General features: G+C 33.8%; 3 protein-coding genes and 1 non-coding gene across 9 annotated transcripts; 1 reads left to right on the plus strand and 3 right to left on the minus strand.

Moving 5' to 3' along the window:
- Nucleotides 1-184: 184 nt before the first annotated feature.
- On the minus strand, nucleotides 185-2,540 carry LOC111274601 (large ribosomal subunit protein eL28z-like). Its single transcript, XM_022859356.2, has 4 exons — nucleotides 2,385-2,540; nucleotides 2,110-2,278; nucleotides 1,374-1,537; nucleotides 185-526 (listed from the first exon to the last, which is right to left on the minus strand). The coding sequence occupies exons 2-4, from the start codon at nucleotides 2,255-2,257 to the stop codon at nucleotides 386-388; spliced, it is 453 nt and encodes a 150-aa protein (XP_022715091.2). The 5' UTR covers nucleotides 2,258-2,278; nucleotides 2,385-2,540; the 3' UTR covers nucleotides 185-385.
- Nucleotides 876-965, minus strand: LOC149511258 (small nucleolar RNA R24). Its single transcript, XR_016334446.1, has one exon. It is a non-coding gene; the product is annotated as a small nucleolar RNA R24 (small nucleolar RNA).
- A 534-nt stretch (nucleotides 2,541-3,074) lies between the features above and the next one.
- On the minus strand, nucleotides 3,075-9,275 carry LOC111274602 (uncharacterized protein At1g51745-like). 5 transcript variants are annotated; one of them, XM_022859360.2, is made up of 4 exons: nucleotides 8,833-9,275; nucleotides 8,371-8,712; nucleotides 6,188-7,263; nucleotides 3,075-4,666 (listed from the first exon to the last, which is right to left on the minus strand). In XM_022859360.2, exons 2-4 carry the CDS (start codon nucleotides 8,559-8,561, stop codon nucleotides 3,588-3,590), a joined length of 2,346 nt encoding a protein of 781 aa, XP_022715095.2. In that variant the 5' UTR covers nucleotides 8,562-8,712; nucleotides 8,833-9,275; the 3' UTR covers nucleotides 3,075-3,587. The 5 variants fall into 5 exon arrangements, with proteins under 5 accessions (XP_022715095.2, XP_022715094.2, XP_022715097.2 ...); XM_022859359.2 differs by having other exon boundaries at nucleotides 9,119-9,251; XM_022859362.2 differs by having other exon boundaries at nucleotides 8,371-8,704; nucleotides 9,119-9,236.
- Nucleotides 9,276-11,193: 1,918 nt separating this feature from the next.
- LOC111274607 (uncharacterized) lies at nucleotides 11,194-18,283 on the plus strand. 2 transcript variants are annotated; one of them, XM_089755538.1, is made up of 11 exons: nucleotides 11,194-11,361; nucleotides 12,120-12,185; nucleotides 12,281-12,348; nucleotides 12,630-12,663; nucleotides 12,864-12,933; nucleotides 14,031-14,088; nucleotides 14,526-14,654; nucleotides 15,995-16,086; nucleotides 16,993-17,077; nucleotides 17,658-17,736; nucleotides 17,898-18,283. In XM_089755538.1, the coding sequence occupies exons 1-11, from the start codon at nucleotides 11,355-11,357 to the stop codon at nucleotides 17,975-17,977; spliced, it is 768 nt and encodes a 255-aa protein (XP_089611664.1). In that variant the 5' UTR covers nucleotides 11,194-11,354; the 3' UTR covers nucleotides 17,978-18,283. The 2 variants fall into 2 exon arrangements, with proteins under 2 accessions (XP_089611664.1, XP_089611663.1); XM_089755537.1 differs by lacking the exon at nucleotides 16,993-17,077.
- The last annotated feature ends 976 nt before the right edge of the window (nucleotides 18,284-19,259 follow it).

Raw genomic sequence — 19,259 nt, forward strand, 5'->3', positions numbered from 1 at the left:
CCTAATTTCTTTATGATTTATTGTGTCTTGAATATTTTGACTTTAGATCAATTGCAAAAAGACCAGAAAAAATAGTTTCAGTGATGCCGCAATACATTTAACTTTCACGGTAACTCTCAACAACACAAACGTTTCATGCCGAATGCAACAGTAAATTCTATGCTTTTCTCAATTCAAGTGGAAATTGAAGGGCAAAATTCAGAAAATTACCATATTATAATTCGGAAAACAAACTATTTAGGACCATGATGATCTCTTCCGTTCAAAATCTAGACATAATGTCAAGCACAATATCCATCAATGAAAATACTACAATTTTAAAAAAGAGTAAAAGAAAATGCGGCCAGAACAATGAAAATCAAGCACAAAACAACTTCTAACTAACTCATTTCCTGCCAGGGATCTTCAATGCTTGTCTGTTCCTCTTCTTGACACCAGACTTTGCAACTTTCAGGCTTCTGTGCACAGCACTCAACCTTGCAAGAGCTGCTTTCGTTAAATCTGGCCTGTAGTAGTTGTCTGTCACCTGCAATGTTTTAAACATAGAGCATTAGAAAAATTTCATAAAACAAACACTATGGTGAGACGTAAGTTATAAGACTGACTAGAGAAGATAAAACTACATGAACAGAATTTCAGAATATCATGGAAAATCTGTATGAATAACAACAGCATGAATAGAGTGTGAAATTGGCAAGTTCATCTACTTTCGGTAACATCATTGAGAATATAATAGCTGCCAAGAGGAAGGAGAATGGGAAGAGAGGGGAAGGAAAGGTAAAATAGGAGGGGACAAACTGCAGGAGAGTATGACAAGCTAAATTCAGCATACATATACACAATTATGCCGAAAGCATTAAAGAGGCACTGTTTTGGAAGCTCAGAAGCCAAGCGTAACAAGTACATTTCATAGAAGAATCCAACAAATAGATTCTTCTTACATGTTATTGCTTCATCACCGCAAGATAAAACTTTCAAGAAAATTTAAATTTGAACGAACCTAGATCTTAACTCAAATGATTCACCCACCTCTTTTAAGAGGTGGATTCCCACAAGGCTAAGGTTCAATCTCAGCACTTGCAAATTCCCATTCCCTTATTCCCCCTAGGCTTCATCCTCCTTTGTACAAAAAAGAAAAAAAACAAAGCACCATAACTTTAGACAAACAAATCATCATTCAAGTGAACATTCTAACAAGTTTTACCAGTTAGTTTAAGGACTAATATTAGATAAGCAAAAAAAAAAAAAGGTTTTCAGGGTTGAATCTTTAGACAAACAGTTTCTCTTCAACACAAGACAATCACAACAATTACCAATAGCAAACCCAGTAAAACAATAAATAGACACGTTTCAGAAGATGGTTTCCTCTTTACCTGGTTTGTGACAGCCTTGGCCATCCTGGGGAACTCCTTCTTCATAACAGACTCGTGAAGCAAGCTCGAAGGCTTATTCTGCTTCTTAGTCTTGGTTGTTGCTAGCAGCACAGACTGGTCTTTGCCCCCACGTTCAATGGTGACTGTTTTCTTGTTTGCCAACCCTAAAATCAGAAAGATCCAGCAAAGAGTAAGTCAATCAGAAAGAATGTATTTGGCGGTTCAGAATCCGCGGAAGGGAAGCAATAAAATAAAACATATTAGACAAATAGGACATGCATTGCTTGTGCAAGCATTAAATCCATGTGTCCAGCTTTTAACCATTATCAAGATAAAAAGAAGAACACTATTTTACAAATGTTTGAGTTACACATCAATTACCATTTCCCACCTCACACTACTCAAATTTTCCTCAACTAAAGTAAAATCCAAAATTTCAGTTTTTCTAAGAAGCCAAACTCAATTTTTAAAAAACAAAAAAAAGAAGATACTAAAACACATTCACAAATACCCAATATTGCTCTTCCCATTTCCTCAATAACTACCAAGCATTTATATAAAAAAAAATCATTTGCTTATGGATATAATATTATTTCAATTTCTCTTTAATTAAAAAAAAAAAAAGAAAAGCAAAAGAAAAAAAATATCATTGTTGTTTCCAATAAACCTAACAATAAACATCGTCGAATCAGCTAAAAAGAAAAAGAAAAATGAAACCTTTGGATCAGAATAATACCAGAGTGTTTGTAGGAGTTGAGATTGTAGAGATTGTTAGGCTCTTTGCTGAACTGAACGCTAGCAGTTCCTCTTCCAAACTGCTTTACCAAAAAACAATTGTTCTTCTTCACTACCTCCCAAATCAACTGCCCTGGAACTGTCGCCATCTTCTCTTTCCCTGCACCGCACTGCACCAGATCCATCCCTTAGTAAAGATCAAAATCCTCTACAACAAATCAAATAAAATCATAAATAAATTATTATTAATAATTGGGCTAACAATAGAAGGAGAACCTGACGATTTTTAGGGTTTATAACAAGGGGACGGAGCTGCAACGAGAATTTGAAGAGGGTAGAGAGGAGCGACAAAAGAGGTTTTATAGCACTGAAAAGTGAAAACCCTAAGGTCGATTACTATCAATCCACCGGTGTTTTTTTTTTTAAATTACGATCCCGTCCTTCATTTTCTCAAGTGAATTTTTGTATAAAGGCCCAAAACTGTGTCTTACTTGGATGGTCGGCCCAATCTCAAAACAAATTAATTCGATCCATCAAATAATAAAAAGGTCCTTAAACTTAAAAGATTTTTTGAATAGATCTATATATTTTTATCATATTCAAATAAATATTTTAACTCTAATTTATATTTTAATAAATATTTAATATTTAATTTATACTCAAATAAACTTTTGACTTTTAATTTTTAACATAAAATAACCTTCCATTTGAATTAAGAATTTATTTAAGTATAAATTACAAATTAAGAATTTATTTGAAAAATAAAAAAACCCATTCAATATTTTTTGCCAACAATAATAAAGAAATAATAATTAATTGATTGATTTAATGATAATCCAATATTTCATTTATGCTATACGTATTTCCTGTCAATAAATGGGCCCTGTTTTTTTGACAAGGATATCGAGATTAAGCCTGATCCATTATCAACCCAACATAGGATTACATGTCAATAACAAAAATGGAGGAAAGAAGGAATTGGAAATTGGAAGAAAAACATCTGAATTCCAGGAAACAAAACAAAGTTGAAAGGAAAGAGGCTTTGGGAATTGGAATAAATTACCAAATCAAAGTCCCAAAGCCTAAAAGAGGTGCAACTGGCAAATTTTAGGTTATTAGCCCCCTGAATCAACCTAAATTCATGAATTAAAAATTAAAAGAAAAAAAAATCAGGTCATGGATATCACCTAATACCAGATCCCACCTCCTTTATACCTCAACTAATGTTGCATTTTCATATATACAAAGACAGAGAAGAGAAGCTTTCTTGTTCTTCATCATCCTTCATACTCCTACCAGTTTCCTTTTTTTACAACAACCCAATGTAATTTCAATTGTACATAGGCATTGGTTCTACCTGCGGGCAGAATGCATGCGGCTGCTGCTGGCAAGGCTTTGAAAATGAACCAGCTATGAGGTTCTCTAGTCGAATAAAATCCCGGAAGTGACCACATTCACTATAGTAGGGGGATCACCCACTCATGAATTGCCTGATGTTAAAGGGCGATGTGTTGGTCGTGCTGAGCCATTCATTGCTTCATTTATCCTACTGAATACTAACTTTAGAGGAACGCAAGCTACTACAGGACCCTTGGGCTTATCTGCCACCAGTTTCCTGTCAGCTACACCTTGGTTCTGACCAGTCAATGAAGACAATTTCCGAATCTTCTTGGACAAAAGTCCAGATTTCTTTGCTTTAGCTGATTTGCGTGGAGGGAAGTGCGATTGCATTTTCATAAGCTTTCTAGGGACTCGTCCACCTTCTGAATTTCGCTTCACTAAATGACCAATTTCAGTGCACTCCATTGCAGCTTCATGAGCCAGATTGCCATAGTAATCATCGCTCAAAACCTCAACTGATAGAGGGTGACCAATTATGGCTTTTCCATTCAGTTTACTCATGAGGGAAACTAATGGAACATGCTGTGGCCGATAGTTAGCTTTCACCTCAATCTTAACATCATATAATGATGAATCAGCAGAATAAGTTTTTCCAGGAAAATCTGTCATCTGATATCTGTAGTGAGTAGTATGGTGGGACTGACGGCATGGAAGTGATCTTTGAGGGGTGACAGAACCATCAGGTAGTATTTTTGCCTCCACTATTGGCCCTCTCACATGAGGCTCCTGAGACATAGACTTCCAGTCCCGGAACCTATCAAGCTGCTCTTCAACAACTGCCTTGGACTTGGATTGCAAGATGCAATTGTATGGGGCAACTGACCCACCAACACCATTGCAATCAACCTTCTGACCAGAACCCTGGGAAAATCCATCCAAGTGCTCTATACCTGCCAAATAAGCATTTGGTTCATCATCGATGTCAGCGTATTTTCTCAGGTCGTGTTTTTGATTTTTACTTATTTGTCTCGATTTCCTCTTTCCTTTTAACTGCCACTCTGCAGTACCTTTCTCTATCATCTCGCCAATACTAGTTGTATGAATATCCACTGATCTAGTACAACCAGACTCATTATGTCCCTCAATTTCAGCTTGCCTTCCCAAATCACCAACTTCAGGATTCTCAGATGAACAAGATACAAATATTGGAGAAAAATCTGTCAGAATCAAATGATTTATCAGTATCAATGGGGAAAAAAAGCAGAATGCTACAGCTGCAGAAAAGATGAGAGAATAAAAGGTAAAGGAATCAGGTTCTGGAAGAATATGGATAAACATCTAGCTATCACAAACGGGAGGTTTGAAAAAAAGATCCCTAAAATGAAACATTACCAGAATGAATAGTCTTAAGCTAAATATATCCTCAAACCATGTACTTAAATTGACATCTTCACATTGGAAAAGGATAAACAAGCAAAAGAACACAATGCAAGAAAAAAGCAGACCTGGTACTAAACTAACCTTATTTCAAACTGAATTGTTTGAGCTTGAAACAAATTCTGGTGGAAAAGGTGCATGACAAAAGAAGGAAAAGAATTCCTTAAACAAAGGGAATCTCATATCTTTACTCTAATTCAACTTAGTTTCCAGGAAAATTATGATTAAACAGGGACTACTAGCAGGAGCATTCAAGTTTTTGGTCCAAATTATGCCTTTGTTACCAATGCAGTTTGAACTTCAGCCCTTTGATCGTATGAGTGCATAAACATCAATGCATTTTCAATCCAATCAGAATTCATTGCAAGTGATCATATCCTCAACCCATAAGAAGAGTAATTTAGCTAATGTCCAATCTTATCACTGAATATCAGTGACAGTTTAAATCCTTATCCATTCCATCTAATACTCAGCATAGTTTATCATCCAACAAACCACCGCTGCTTGGTCCAATTGGCTACTTAACCAACACCCTCAGTATCAGAACAACGAGTATAATAGAAAAACATATGCATTTGGGTTTTCAAAAGCATATGTAGATAGAGTTGGCTTCTAGTTTGAATACAACTCCTTTTGTTTGTTTTATTTTAACATCAACTTCATTTCATGCCAGGACAGCTGTCCTCAAGTCATCAAATCACTAGCAATTGCCTGCAATTCATTAGTTGTGTCTATTTAGAAGCCCTAAAGAGTCAAACAAGCTGGAGTCCAGCTAATTTGATTGGGGAACAAATCTGAATAAGTAGACCTGTTGACAAACAGTTGGCCCAAATGATCACCACACATCCACAATCAAAAACACACAATCATGTGTGTGTGTCTATGAATGTATGTTAATAGACACACTAATGCAAACACAAGACCCGAGTTATGCAATTCTAAAAGTTATATATGACACCAGAACATAAAAATCTTATTAAGGACCAAAGAAGAACAAAGTAATAACGAACTCGCCTCAACAAAAGCTAAATGCAGGCAGGAATATCTCAGAGGAGTCACACAAAACCAACACATTAAGAAGACACACGATAATCATGGTAAATAATAACAAGTCATGGAATAACAAATAATCTAAATATCCATCAGCTGCAGCAACCCACCCCACCCCACTCCCCCACCCCCCAATAAAAGCTAAATCAATACAAGTGCAATTTATAAAAGCAGCAGAATATGTTTATGCACAAAAATGATGCAGTGATGACAAGAAATGGTATAGTTTATAAATGTTTAATCCAGAATACCTGCACATGTTTTATCTTCTCCAACAAATGGTACATCAAATAGCCTGTCAGAAGATTCATTCTCAGCTAGCCCCGGTATGCTGGAAATTTCATTATCTTTGGTCTTATTATTAGTTTGAGATGCATCGGCGGCATGTTCAGAAGCATTTAAGAAGACACCATTCTCGCATGAAACTCCAGTACTATCTGAGTTGTTATTATTGTTGTTGTTGTTATTGTTAATTACCACAGAAACACTTTTCCGTGATTCATTAGAATCCATTCCTGAAACCTTGCTGTCAGTGAGTCCCCTAAGGGGTGAACCACTTGAGCTTGGAAGTTCATCACAAACAACTGGAACTGACACCATAGCAGTACTCTCCAAAACCTTGGTTAATGGTCGGCGACGATTTTTCCTTTTCAGGAATTCATGAACATTTGCCACTTGAGATCTCTTTCTTTTCAGTAATGATGAATGATTTCTGCTACCATTTACAGGACCTCCATTAGACAGGCAATTGACAGTGTTTAATCCATAGAAGGAAGCATTATCTTGTTGAACTAGTTCGAGCACCCCTGCAGCCTGGGCTTTTCTTTTTGATCCTACACCCATGCCTAGATCCTCAAGTCCTCTCATACGCTTGATTCCTTCCATTCCATCATCCTCTGAATCATTTGGAGTTTTTCTTCTCTTTACCAGCATAGTGTGCCCCTTAGTACCATTATTTGGCTCTTCAAAGGATATGCCAGACTGTGATAACTCTGGAGCTGAATCTGATTCATCATCAGATTCACTCATTTCACCAGTCATATCCTCATTTTCTTTACCAGAATGTGACATGGTAGGTAATTCTCTGGCCAAACTACCCTCGTCACCACCAAAACTATCTTTTCGAGAGAAATAATCTGGATGATCCTTGCCTAGACGTGCACTCTCAATCTCAAGAGCATGGAGAATAGCATCTTCTCTTCGAGCATATTTCACTGCTTTCTTGCTAGAATTTGCTGCTGAAGCCTTTGCTTTCTCAATACATTCATTATATTCTCCACAGCGAAAGGCCTTCACCCTCTTAGACTTTTCAAGATTATACCAGTCCCTAAAACCAAAAAACAAAGAAATTTAATCAACAAAGTTAAGTAATATGAACGCATGCCAAGCATAGTAAATTCTTTCCATTCAAGGGTGATATTTGACCAAAAGGCTCCTCTAATTTATATATTTCAATCTTCAGTGACAAATCATTCGAGAATTTTTTTTTTATTAGGGGGAAGAGGGATTCAATCATTCCAATTAAAAGAAGAAAATGCAGCACTAACAGTGTTTTAATCATAAATCACAGCATTGAACAAGGTTTAAATATAGACAGGATGGGCTATAAAGGCAAAACCTCGAATCTGAATCATCATAATATAAAATGGAAAATAGCAGTCATCGTTCCAAATCTTGGATAATTTTGTTCTTTTCTATTGGATCGATACATAGTCCCAAAGTTACAATGCAACAACTGCGACGAGAGGTGGTTACAGCCTCTACTAATGTGTGACAGAACAAACACTCACCTACTGAACTGATTTAGAAATTTGTTTTAGAGCTCAATTAACCAATGCCTATAAACTGCAACAGGAAAACAAAAAGTAAAAAAATTTATAAAGGGCTCTTACAAAATCAAAAGCACATGCTCCTACCAGCCTAATATAAGATCAACAGTGCTTAAAGAAAAAAAAAAAAAAACTTTTCTCAAGTTACCAAAAGTTCTAGTTTTGATTATTAAAAAAAGGCACACAAGATTTTATTCAAAGACAGACCCCGTTGAGTTAAATGTTTCACTGAAAGCACAAACAACAAGCATTATGCACCAAAGCAAACAAGCAGGCCTTTTCAATACGATACAAATGCTCAACTTTCCACCACACATTGCCACAAAAACCATAGATATGAACATGAAAGTGCACCATACATTAAAACCAACCAAGGAAAAAAAAAAAACACTTATTATCTGCAAGTGTTTCCTCTTTTTCAGCATCTTTTTGATTAAGCAATATAAAAAAAGAGTTTCAAAAATGAAAATACTATCAAAACTACTAAACAAATAAATTTGAATAAAAGAAAACTACTACAATGAATCATCAACAGAAATGCAAGCTATTAAACCTATCCAAAAAAATCTAAAAATGACTAAAAGATTAAAAAAAATTGGACTTACACGCTTGCATCTTCACGACCAAGAAGCTTAACAGGAGTACCGGATCTTGGAGAAACCAAACAACCCTCAGAGAGCTCATCAAGGCCCATAATCCGACCAGGCCACCACGAACCGTTTCTGCGCCGGACCCAAACCAAGCCACCCACCGACGCGTCAATGCCCTTTGTGTTGGGCTCATCGGGGCTCCCCATCTGAAACCTCCTAAGAAAAATTAATGTTCAGAAAAACCTGATCTTTAGAAGTCAATCCTTAAACTCCGTTTGAAGCAGACCCAAGACTCCAAAATCACCAAAACATGTTGATTGCTTGAACAAATGCATACGCCCCTTAAAACCTGAAAAACTATTTAAAAAAAAAATCAGTAACAAAATCCTTAATCCTGCATGCAACTAAAAACCCAGAAAAGAAACAAAGAAACACCCATAAACCCAGAAAAAAATGGCTTAAAAGATAGATAAAAACCTAGGCTCAAAGGGTTTATGTACGAAAAAGGATCTAGGCGCTGAAGACAAAGCCCAGTTTTTTTTTTTTTTAGAAGAAAAGAAAAGACAAAGCCCAGTTTAAACAACAACATAAAAAAGATCTGGAGAAATTTTGTTTTCTTTTCTTGTTTTGAAGATCACTTTTTTGGTTTCCTTTTCCACTTTCAAATTAAATTTCCGTTTTTCTGAGTTTTTCTTGAGAGACTTGAAAATATTTGTAAGTGCCTGTAACTTCACTTTTTATCCATTTTTATCAAATATTTTACCGGAATTTTTTCGCTGAGTGTACAGAGTGAAACGACAGTGAGAAAGAGAGAAAAGGGTACGAAGAAGAGTGAAAGGCTTCTGTTTGGATCATCAAATAAAAATAAAAAAAAGACAAAATTAAAAAAAAAATTAAAATGTAACTTTTGTTTGCATTTTGGCTTGTTTGGTTTAAGGGAGAGGTGATACTGTAAAATATGATATAATAATAATTATATATGAATTTTATAAAATAAAAAAATTATATTTTATATTTTTATATAATATAAATTATAATATATAATTTTTATATAAATATATAAATTTTAATATTTTACAAAATACCAATATTTGAATCCCCAAATCTAATGGATAACGGGAGAGAGAAGAGAGAAAATAAAATTTATATTAAAAAATTAACTAATTTATTTAATAAATAAATTGTGTTAGCGTGATTCTTTTTACGTGCACGTTGCATCGTACGGGTGCATTTAAAACCGTTGGATTAAATTGTTGGTGCAATCGAACAGAGGTAATTACATTTGAATGCGATGCAACGTGGATTCTTCATTTCTTCTTTGACATGACCCGGGGCAACGGTTAAATAAAAACAATACTAATAATAAAATAATAGTACAATAAATTTCTAATTTTTTAAGTACATGTTTTTCTATTGGCTTTGGGAATTTCATAATAATAAAAAATAAAACAAATATTTAATAATAATTTATAAATTTGAAATAGCTTAGCGTGTAATTTTTTTTCAATCGTATAAATAATATAATATTAAAATTTAAGGGTAAATTAAAAAATTTTAAAAATAATGATTATGATTTCTTAATTAAAAATTTATAATGAAGGAAGAAAATTATATGTATTAAATTTTAAATTTATTAAATATTATATTTTTAAAATGATTTTACAAATCTCGATGATTTCTAAAAATGTTTATCAAACACATTAAAAATTTAAAATAATTAAAATTTTTTATTTTTTCCTTTGTGAGAACATGAAAAAAAAAATTGAAAGTAAAAAAAGAAACAAGGAAAGGATTGTTATATTGGTAAAGAAAGGGTGGCAATGAGACGCCCTTAATGTCCACATCAAGTAATGTAATACGTTCATGATAATCGATAAATCATTTGTCATTTCATGTTTTCAAATTTCAATGTGCAAGATCAATGAAATCGATATTGAATTGCAGTTGTGTCTATCTTTATGTTGCTCATTAATTAATATGATAATTTACTTCTACGTCCAAAGAAACTTTCGATTCATTTCAAGCAATTGAGTTATTTTCTTTGAACGATCTTAAAATACTATTTTACAATTTGATGGTTAAAAAATAAAAATAAAAAATTTCTCAACTATATAATATTATATGTGTACTAATATTAAAACTTATTAATGTCATGAGTCAAGTGATATCAATTAAATTATAAAATTAATAAATATAAAAATATAAAATAAAAGATACATATATATTAATAAAATTGTAATTGTAATATTTTTCTTTAAAAATATAGACGAAATTTATATTTTAAAAAATTTTTTACCTACTTTTTACTTTATTTTAGAAACTTGTTTGGTAATTATTCACTTATTTATTTCTTTTACATTATTATAAATTTTTTAATGCCTCAAAGATTTTTTTTACCACACTTTTTCTAGTATACTACTATTTATTAATTGAAGAGAGATGCAAAAAATAATATGCATTAGGCTAAAATATATATAAAAAAAAAAACTCATGAATAAGTTTATATTTTTAAAATATTTTTTATATTTTTATTATATTTAAATAAATTTTAATTTTTTAATTTATATTCCAATAAAGTTTTGTCTCAAAAATTTTTTTATTTAATTACAAATTAAACACTCAAATTTATTTAAAAACAAATTAAAATTAAATTTTTATTTAAATATAAAATAAAAATGAATGATTTATTTAAATGCAATAAAAATATAAAAATTTATCAACATGAAACGATGGAATTCAAAGTTTTTTTTTATTATTTTACCCTATGCCTTAAATTCCTTTTTTTTTTTTTTTTCAAATTTGGTAGAATAATAATAAAAAATAGAGTAAAGAACAAAAGTGAAACGGTGAGTTTAGAAGTGAGTTTTTCATTAGGTTTTATGGAGCTGAAGCGTCCATGTAAACTGTGAGCTTCGATCATCTTCATCTCTGGGAGGAAAGGCAGAATCAAATCCAATAACACAAAAACATAAAAGGAATATTATCCCCAATTCACAACCATGACTGGTAATTCCCTTTTTTGATTTTTTAATTCATTATTATGTAAAACTTTATTTTTACTAATCAAATTCTACTATTGTATTGCTAATCGAGTTTGTTGATACCGCTCCTTCAACCATCTTAAATTCCGTAATTAAGCTTTTTTCCTCTTATTTTGCTCCTTCTTAGTGTTTTTTTTTTTTTTTAGGGTTTTCTTCTAATGCAATTTGCTTTTGTTTCTATAAAGAGTAACATAAAGACATAAGCATTTTTCTTTTAGGTAATCAGAGATACCCAGCAGCTGCAATGGCATTTTTTTCGGGTTGAAATGGAATGTTCTTTTGTTTGCTTTTGTTTTTTTTTTTTTTATCATTCTGGAGATTTTCGGGGATCTGGGTTTTGTAAGATATCATGAAATTTTATTTACTTCATAATGAATGATTTAAAAAAAAAAAAATCAAAGCTAGTATCAATGAAGCAAAAGTGGTAAAAGTACAGGCTTTAAGAGAATCTCAAGCACAGATTAGCGGCTCAACCTGATAAATCATGGATGAACCATCAAGTTGTAAGAGAACTAACAAATACAGCTACCCTGTTCATAAAAGATACAACTTTACTGTCTTTATTCCCAAGCAACTACCTAAGGACATGAAATATGATCAACTTAACATTTAATAATATTGATTAAACCTTATTTTAACAATTGATGGAAGAATGCAATGCTGTTTTGAGATTGGTTCATGGTATACTTCCTTCAGCATTAATTCATTTATCTATGTTTGCAGACCACGTGCAGGAGCAGGAGATGGAAATTGAAGCCCTGGAAGCAATACTTATGGATGAATTCAAAGGTCCATTTGCCTTTCTTTTGTTAGACTTATGCTTTTCTATCTGATCAAATTTTCTGTTCTCTCCTCACCTGTAATGATTACTACTTTTGCATCAGAAATTCACTCTGGTGAGAGTGGGCTAAGCACCTCGAATAGGTGCTTCCAAATAACATTATCCCCTCAGGTGTGTTTTATCCTGACATAAGGTTATCTGCATTTTCGTTATGTGATTGGCATTTCTTTAGAAGCCCATTTTATTCTAGTTTCTCATGGTGACCTTACAATGGCATGGGCTAGTGGAGGTAGAGTTGTTTGCTGAGTAATAGTTCACATCTAAATGATTTAGAAATGTTTGGCTTTGGCATGCTTAGCTACTGGTTCTACAACATTATTCATTCTTCATGACTCTTATGCCTTGTCAACTGATTTTCCTCTCATCTAATTACCTCTTTTTGTGTTTGACAGGATGATGACGCAGATCAGTCAACCACCAGACCAGGTTATTCTTTTTATTCATTCAACAAATTGTAGCATGTCATGTTTATCTGTAGTCACACTTATATGCAGACATGAACAAATGAATTTAGAACACCAAATTTGATTCAAGTTGCTTAATTTTGGGAATTATTTTTGCTGCCCTAAGTTCATGATTTTCTGTTTCCATGTGAACATAAGCTGTTGTCCAAACTTCTGTTGCAGTTCAGCTGGCTTTGATTTTCTCGCATACGGAAAAATATCCAGATGAGCCTCCACTTCTGAATGTAAAAAGGTCAGTATGTCCTTTCAGTGCAATGCGCCAATATGCATGCCACTATAAATATATTTGTGACTGTCCCTTGTTTACTCAAATGATCTGAGAAGCAATTTTTTTTTCCTTCTGTTTGAAACTCAATTAGCCTTTGCTCAATGGGGAGGATGGAATAGTTTTTAATCCAATGGTTGTGCCATCAATATATGAATCTTAGCCATTAGATTGAAAAATTTTCCATCCTTCCCCCTTCCCGTTTTCCCAACCTAGCGAAGTCTTAATCCTTCTTTGCAATCTCATGGGATCACATGGGGTGTTTTCCTATACTATCTGAGACTAGAGCAGCAGACATCTGGCCTTTTTGTTATTAACTGCATTTTTTTTTTAATATTCAGTTAGAGTTAATTGTTTCATTAGTTGCACCAATATTTATCAAATGCTCCTCAACTCTGAATTGACTGTTCATCTTCTATGTGGACCTCTGAAAATCATCAAGTTTTATTTCTTTGGTCATCCTGGCTACTTGATTTTTGCCTTTTTACGCTATATAGCAAAAGCATAATGTTATTTGGTTAAAAATGAGCAATTAGTTGAGAAGTAACACCGTTTCACACTTAATGGTTGCTACCTGAATTAGATCATGCTTTTTGTTATCCCTGAAACTAATTATTCAAAAATATATTCTTCACAGATATCCAAATTCATTTTTCTTCTTGCTTTTTGCTTTTGAAAGCAAAGAAGTTAGTAAAACTGACAACTAAATGGACCCTAGTTGTTGTCATGATCTACCATTTTATTTTCTGCTTTTTAATTTTTAAGCTACCTAAAGTGAAAGGTTGCACTAAGATGTCAGTGGCTATCATGTGAATAAATCCTATAGTTGTGTCCTTACATACTTGCATGAATGGTTTCTTTTATTGATGATTCCAACTGATACAATAACTGTGGTAAATCAATATTAATGTTTTTTTAACGTTTATCTTTCATGATATTGGAGACTATCATTTTGTGCAAGTTTATTGCTGATTACTCTATCAGATGAATTCTTTATCCCTTGTGTTCTTGCTCTTTCTGATGAGCTTTTTTAAGTAACCTGGACTTTTCATTTCCTTTTCCAGTATACGGGGAATACATACCAGTGACCTCAAAGTTTTGAAAGAGAAGCTTGAACAGGAGGTAACCTTGCATGCGTTTATGTTTTGTCATATTAGTGGAATTTGTAATTTACTCTTTAAGCGTATCTAAAGCATCCACAAATTGTTCTTCCGTAAGTTTAGTTTTTTGCTCTTAATAAAGAGTCAACATCATGTCTTTTCCTATCTCCTGTCACCACACTATGACAAATGTAAAATCTCCTGATTGGAATTTTTAAATGGCATAGAGAATCTTAAGTGTGCCAAATCTTTAGCTAATTGAACTCTGTCTCACATGTATCTTTGGCTGGCAGTAGCGTCTGTTTCATAAATTAATCCTTCTTTCTAGCAAAAGATTGCAATAAAAAGTGTTATTTTTAGTTGATATGCCTAGTAGCATCTTTTTCTTACATGTAAAGTGTTTATACAGCTTAATTTGTCCCGGTTGTGCAAATTCTCACGTGATTTTGTGCTTTACAGGCATCTGAAAATCTTGGAATGGCTATGATTTACACTTTGGTTACAACAGCCAAGGAATGGCTATCTGAAAGATATGGCCAAGATGCTGATGCTGACAATGCTGAAGAAGAAGAATCAACAAAAGATGAGGTGTGGTCATTTACTATGCACTTTCATTTCTTACGTTCTTGTGGTCAGATGTTTACAAGAGTAAATAAAACTTTTGTTTTGAGCAATCCTTTAGCAAATTCTATTTGCATTCATATACCATTGCCCACCTGCTAGTTGGATGCGATGTTTGTATTTATAGCTCATGGACGCATAGCTCTGTAGAAAGAACTACTTGCCTGTTTTAACTTACAGCTTTGACCTATAGAGAAAGGGTGTTGTTTTTGCCTTATGGTGCTGCAATCCACTACAGTTGCTAAGGTGGTGTCTGGTGATGCCTAATTGAGAGGAATGACATATTTCAAATTTATGCTTCAAAAGGTATAAATGTGATAGCTTGCGGCCAGGATTAGCTTTTTGACATTAAGCATGCAACAAATGAAGTTATTGTTATTTTAAATACTTGGTACTAGAAAAAGAAAAGGTGAATAGCGAAGCTGCTGGTTTGCAATGTTCATAATATCAATTTGTCAAATGAATCTCAACCAACATCAGTTAGAATGTTGGACAAAAAAACTCCCATGATTACAGAAAGAAACTTGAAAAAAAGTGTAAAAGAGATAAGGAAGTTGAGACTAAGTCCCAACATCAGAAAGATGTTACATTTGCATTAAGTGTTAAAGGGAATTGAAAAAAATTTGTTGAGAAGAGGGTAGAAGTTGGATAGTTGAGTCTGTTTTAATGAAAACCAATCACTGAGAAGAAGGATGCACGTTTCACATTGTGCATGCTGTCAAGTTAATGGAAGGTGAGAAATAATACCCATTGAGCTTGTGAACATGTGCTCTGAAACAAACTGGATTCAGTATCTTGCCTGTTGATTTCCCTTCAACTGCTCCGCAACCTTTCTTCTCAAGTTCAAATTTCAGAATGCTGAAATTACCCTTGGGACTTTGCTATATTACAGGATCATGTCAAGGATGTTTCTACAATGATGTAACCCTTTAGGATCGGTTTCTGCAAGTCAGGACTGTGAATTTAGGAAAGTGCTTTGATTCCAATGATATACTATGCTGTTTACTGCTATATGTCCCGACTATTGGACAAGTCATATCTACTGAGTAAAAGTGTGGATATTTTCCTGGTAGACAGATTTAGGGACCTTGTTGTTTGTGCAATTTTAAAAATATTCTTGATCTTGACTTGGAACTCTAATGCTAATTGGTCAATCTGCCGTAAAGAGGAGCAACATAAAACTTTGTGCTACTTATGATCCCAAATCAGGATGCTATTGAAGTTTGAGATCACTAAGTTTTCTCTTAATAGTTAATACACGTTAGTCTTTACGTAAAAGGAGCTATCTTACCTTTTCCTTCTTGCAGGTAATTGTACCACATGGAGAACCTGTTACTGTTGATACATTTTTGGCATGGAGAGAAAGGTTTGAGGCAGAGTTGGCACTAGAGCGAGCTAAGTAAGTTTGGTAGCTGAATGCTTTTTGTACATATTTGAACATGCACACAGAGATTACTTTATCTTTGGTTTTTGTTCACAAGTTTGGAAGTTTGGTAGCACTAAACATGCTAAAGCCCCTTGTGCTTGTTATCATTATTTTATAAAGTTTATCCTTGCTAGAGAAGTGATTGACCTGGGACAAGATGTAGAGGCTCATGTCGTTGGTTCAGTTTCCTGTCTTGGAAGTCTGGACTTATGTGGCAGCTGTGTATTGCTTGCTGGTACATGTACTCAATGTTCTCATAAAAGGTTCCAGGCCATCAGGAAAAAAAAAAAAAGGAAATAACTGAAACACAGTTTCTCTTCCTGTTCTACACTTTGAAACAAAATTCATATCACGCAGATCTTCCTCGAAAAAAGAAAGAAAAACAAAAATCATGGAAGTGTTTACCTTCTGAGTAAACTTTGCTTTACTGTTAATTAAACTCAATGGCACCTAGATGAGAGAGGTGACTTAGTCTGTTATAATATTGCCTAGAACATACGTTACTCAAACTTGGGTATGAATGGCAGTCCATGTGTACATGGCCAACAAGCTTATGTAGAATTTTGTCAAGTTTTCCCTTATTTTGGATGGTTGTGCCTCATAGCCACATTCACTTTGAGGTGTCTGATACATGTACTTTAAAAATGTAGTCAGAGCAACAAAGCCTGGAATGCAGGAAATAATCCTGTTCTAGCTTTCCTTCTTCTAGTTCAGTGCATAGAGAGTTTCCTTTGTTTGTTATGGTTAATCGACCTCTTGATCATGATGTCTTATGTGTTAAAAAGAAGAGAAGAAAAAGAAAAGCTATGTGCCAATGTTATGAAAATTAAAAGGCATATATTATAGTCACAAATAAACTCTCAATGCATCAATTTTCAGGCTAATGCCTGAGTCTGCTCTCACGGCACCCAAAGAGAAGAAGCTCACAGGCAGGCAGTGGTTTGAAAGTGGAAGAGCTACTGTGGTAATTTATACTTCCTAATTTTTCCTCTCTGTAACATTGTGGAGATAACATCTATATTATTGTTAATTTGTCACCATGGATTTAGTAGGATTCCAGAAACAAACACATCATTGTTTCCTTTAAATTGTCTAATAATCTCAAATGATTAGATTGGGTTTGGGATGGTCTATTTCCAATTCATATATCCGCTGATTAATGATTTTTTCTCTAACATGTATTTCCACCATTTTAAAAATAGAATATAATCATTAACGGTAACAGTTTTGTGAAAGCACCATTGTTTCTAGGAATTAAGTATCTTTCCCCTACGTTGAATCTCAGACTTGATTATCCAAAAAAGAAAAATTAATCTGAGACTCAAGTAAATTTATGTTAGTATTAAAAAAATTTATATGCAAGATAAGATGTCTATTTAACATCATTCAGCCAAAGATTTAATTGGATTAAACGACTTCTTTCTATGGTCGAAAGCAATCATGACTCAATGAAGAATCAATGCATTTTGTGATATGTGATATTGGTAGAATTTATCTGTTTAATTATGAAAGTGCATCTTTAATATACTGACTCTCTTCTGCAGAAAGGTGGAGCTCCTGTCACTGAAGGATCTGACGAGGAAGACGAGGAAGATATTGATTTTGATGATGATGATTTTGAAGGTGAGTCCCTCTCTTGGCACGCAGACCATAATCGGTATTTGATAGTGCCAAGAACATTAATTAAATGCTTTCTTAATTATGATATTGTTTGGTAAAACTAAAGCGAAAAATTTTAGCAAATCGGATGAAAGAAATTATTTGATCACTTTGGTTTATTGCAGATGATGAAGAAGATATGCTTGAGCACTATCTGGCTGAGAAGTCTGATTCATCCTCTCACTCTTCAAAGAGAACTGCCTAAAAGAAAGTCTTGCAGTTTGAAAATTAAATATTTTTTATGGACTTCTGGCAGTGGAAGTTTGCCCTTTCTGCTAATATATCGTGTATTTTGGCCCACTTTTATTCTTGACGCTTGATGGCGAGTGGGAGTCATAGTTTCATGATTAGAAACTTCTTCTCATTTTAATTTTTAAGTATAATAGCAAGATGGCATTGATTGAAGGAAAACAATTTATGTTGTAACATTAGTTTCTGTTTAAATCACCACCTCTAATGTAAATGCACCAATTTTGCCTAATATTTAAAGAGTCTGCTCATCTTGGGCCTATCTTTTTGGTCTGTACTGTCACATTAAAATTATGTAACTCAATACATAACCAGAACAACAACTCCTAGGAAAGAAAAGGGTGCATGATATTCAGGAATCATATCGTTTTCTTGACAACCAATTTTCTTCATCAGGACAGCTTCAGCTGCAACTCTTAACTTCTTAAATCTTACGCTATAAAACCCACCCCCATTTTCAGGTTTTAATCATTTCATTCCAATTTGCATAATACACCTTGCGGAATACATACTTTTGATAAGTTTCAAGCTAAAAAATGAATATATTTGCAGATTCGTTGTTGATGTCTTTTGTCTGCTCAGTCTTGTGGGCAACACAAGCGCTAGCCATTAATGCATATGTTGGTAGTTCAGAACATTATCAACCAGGCCCGTTCGCATGAAAACGTTACCCAGATTTTCCTAATGCCACGCTGCCACAATCGCTGCCTCGGTTTCCGTTCTTTTCTCTCACCGACACATCTCCACCTTCTGCCAAACCTTCTACTTCTCTTGCTAAGCAATCCAGGGCGCCTCCTATTGAAATTCAGCCATGTGAGTCACATTTTCAAGATATTGATGCTTGCATTGGAGACATTCTCAATGTGTTTTTGACTAACAAACTTATGGTTGGACCATCCTGTTGCAAGGCGATAACTGAGATCAACCAAGATTGCTTGGATGGCTTAATTCCACCATTCATTACTGCCTTCTTTGGTCCTTACTTGTAGGCACTTTGGTTTGTCTTAAAATTTTTATTAAGATAAAACATCCATTTATTAGTGCTAAGGATATATGGTTTTTTAGGATCAGATTTGGTTGCATTAGTTTGTTTGCTTTTAAAGGTTTGAATAAAATTTGTTAATATCATTGCTGTGTTAACAGTACTTGAAAGCAAACCTGAAATTTAGCTCGGTTGTTTATGTAGCAAGTCTAAAGTTTAAATCTCAGCACTTACAATCTTTCTTTTATTTCTAGGC

The sequence above is a fragment of the Durio zibethinus genome, chromosome 26 (assembly GCF_047325235.1).
Source record: "Durio zibethinus cultivar Kanyao isolate XHJ-2024 chromosome 26, ASM4732523v1, whole genome shotgun sequence".
In the NCBI taxonomy this organism is placed as follows: Eukaryota; Viridiplantae; Streptophyta; class Magnoliopsida; order Malvales; family Malvaceae; genus Durio; species Durio zibethinus.

Bases quoted from the DNA above. Each gene is read 5' to 3' on its own strand.
- LOC111274601 (XM_022859356.2), bottom strand. From the start codon at position 2,257: ATGGCGACAGTTCCAGGGCAGTTGATTTGGGAGGTAGTGAAGAAGAAC. The intron at 1,538-2,109 runs GTATTATTCTGA...TTCTGATTTTAG, and splicing joins CAACTCCTACAAACACTCTG to GGTTGGCAAACAAGAAAACA. The intron at 527-1,373 runs GTAAAGAGGAAA...AAAACATTGCAG, and splicing joins CCAAGGCTGTCACAAACCAG to GTGACAGACAACTACTACAG.
- LOC111274602 (XM_022859360.2), bottom strand. From the start codon at position 8,561: ATGGGGAGCCCCGATGAGCCCAACACAAAGGGCATTGACGCGTCGGTG. The intron at 7,264-8,370 runs GTAAGTCCAATT...TTTTGGTTTTAG, and splicing joins GGTCGTGAAGATGCAAGCGT to GGACTGGTATAATCTTGAAA. The intron at 4,667-6,187 runs GTATTCTGGATT...TGATTCTGACAG, and splicing joins AGAAGATAAAACATGTGCAG to ATTTTTCTCCAATATTTGTA.
- LOC111274607 (XM_089755537.1), top strand. The intron at 12,934-14,030 runs GTCAGTATGTCC...TTCCTTTTCCAG, and splicing joins CCACTTCTGAATGTAAAAAG to TATACGGGGAATACATACCA. The intron at 14,089-14,525 runs GTAACCTTGCAT...TGTGCTTTACAG, and splicing joins AAGAGAAGCTTGAACAGGAG to GCATCTGAAAATCTTGGAAT.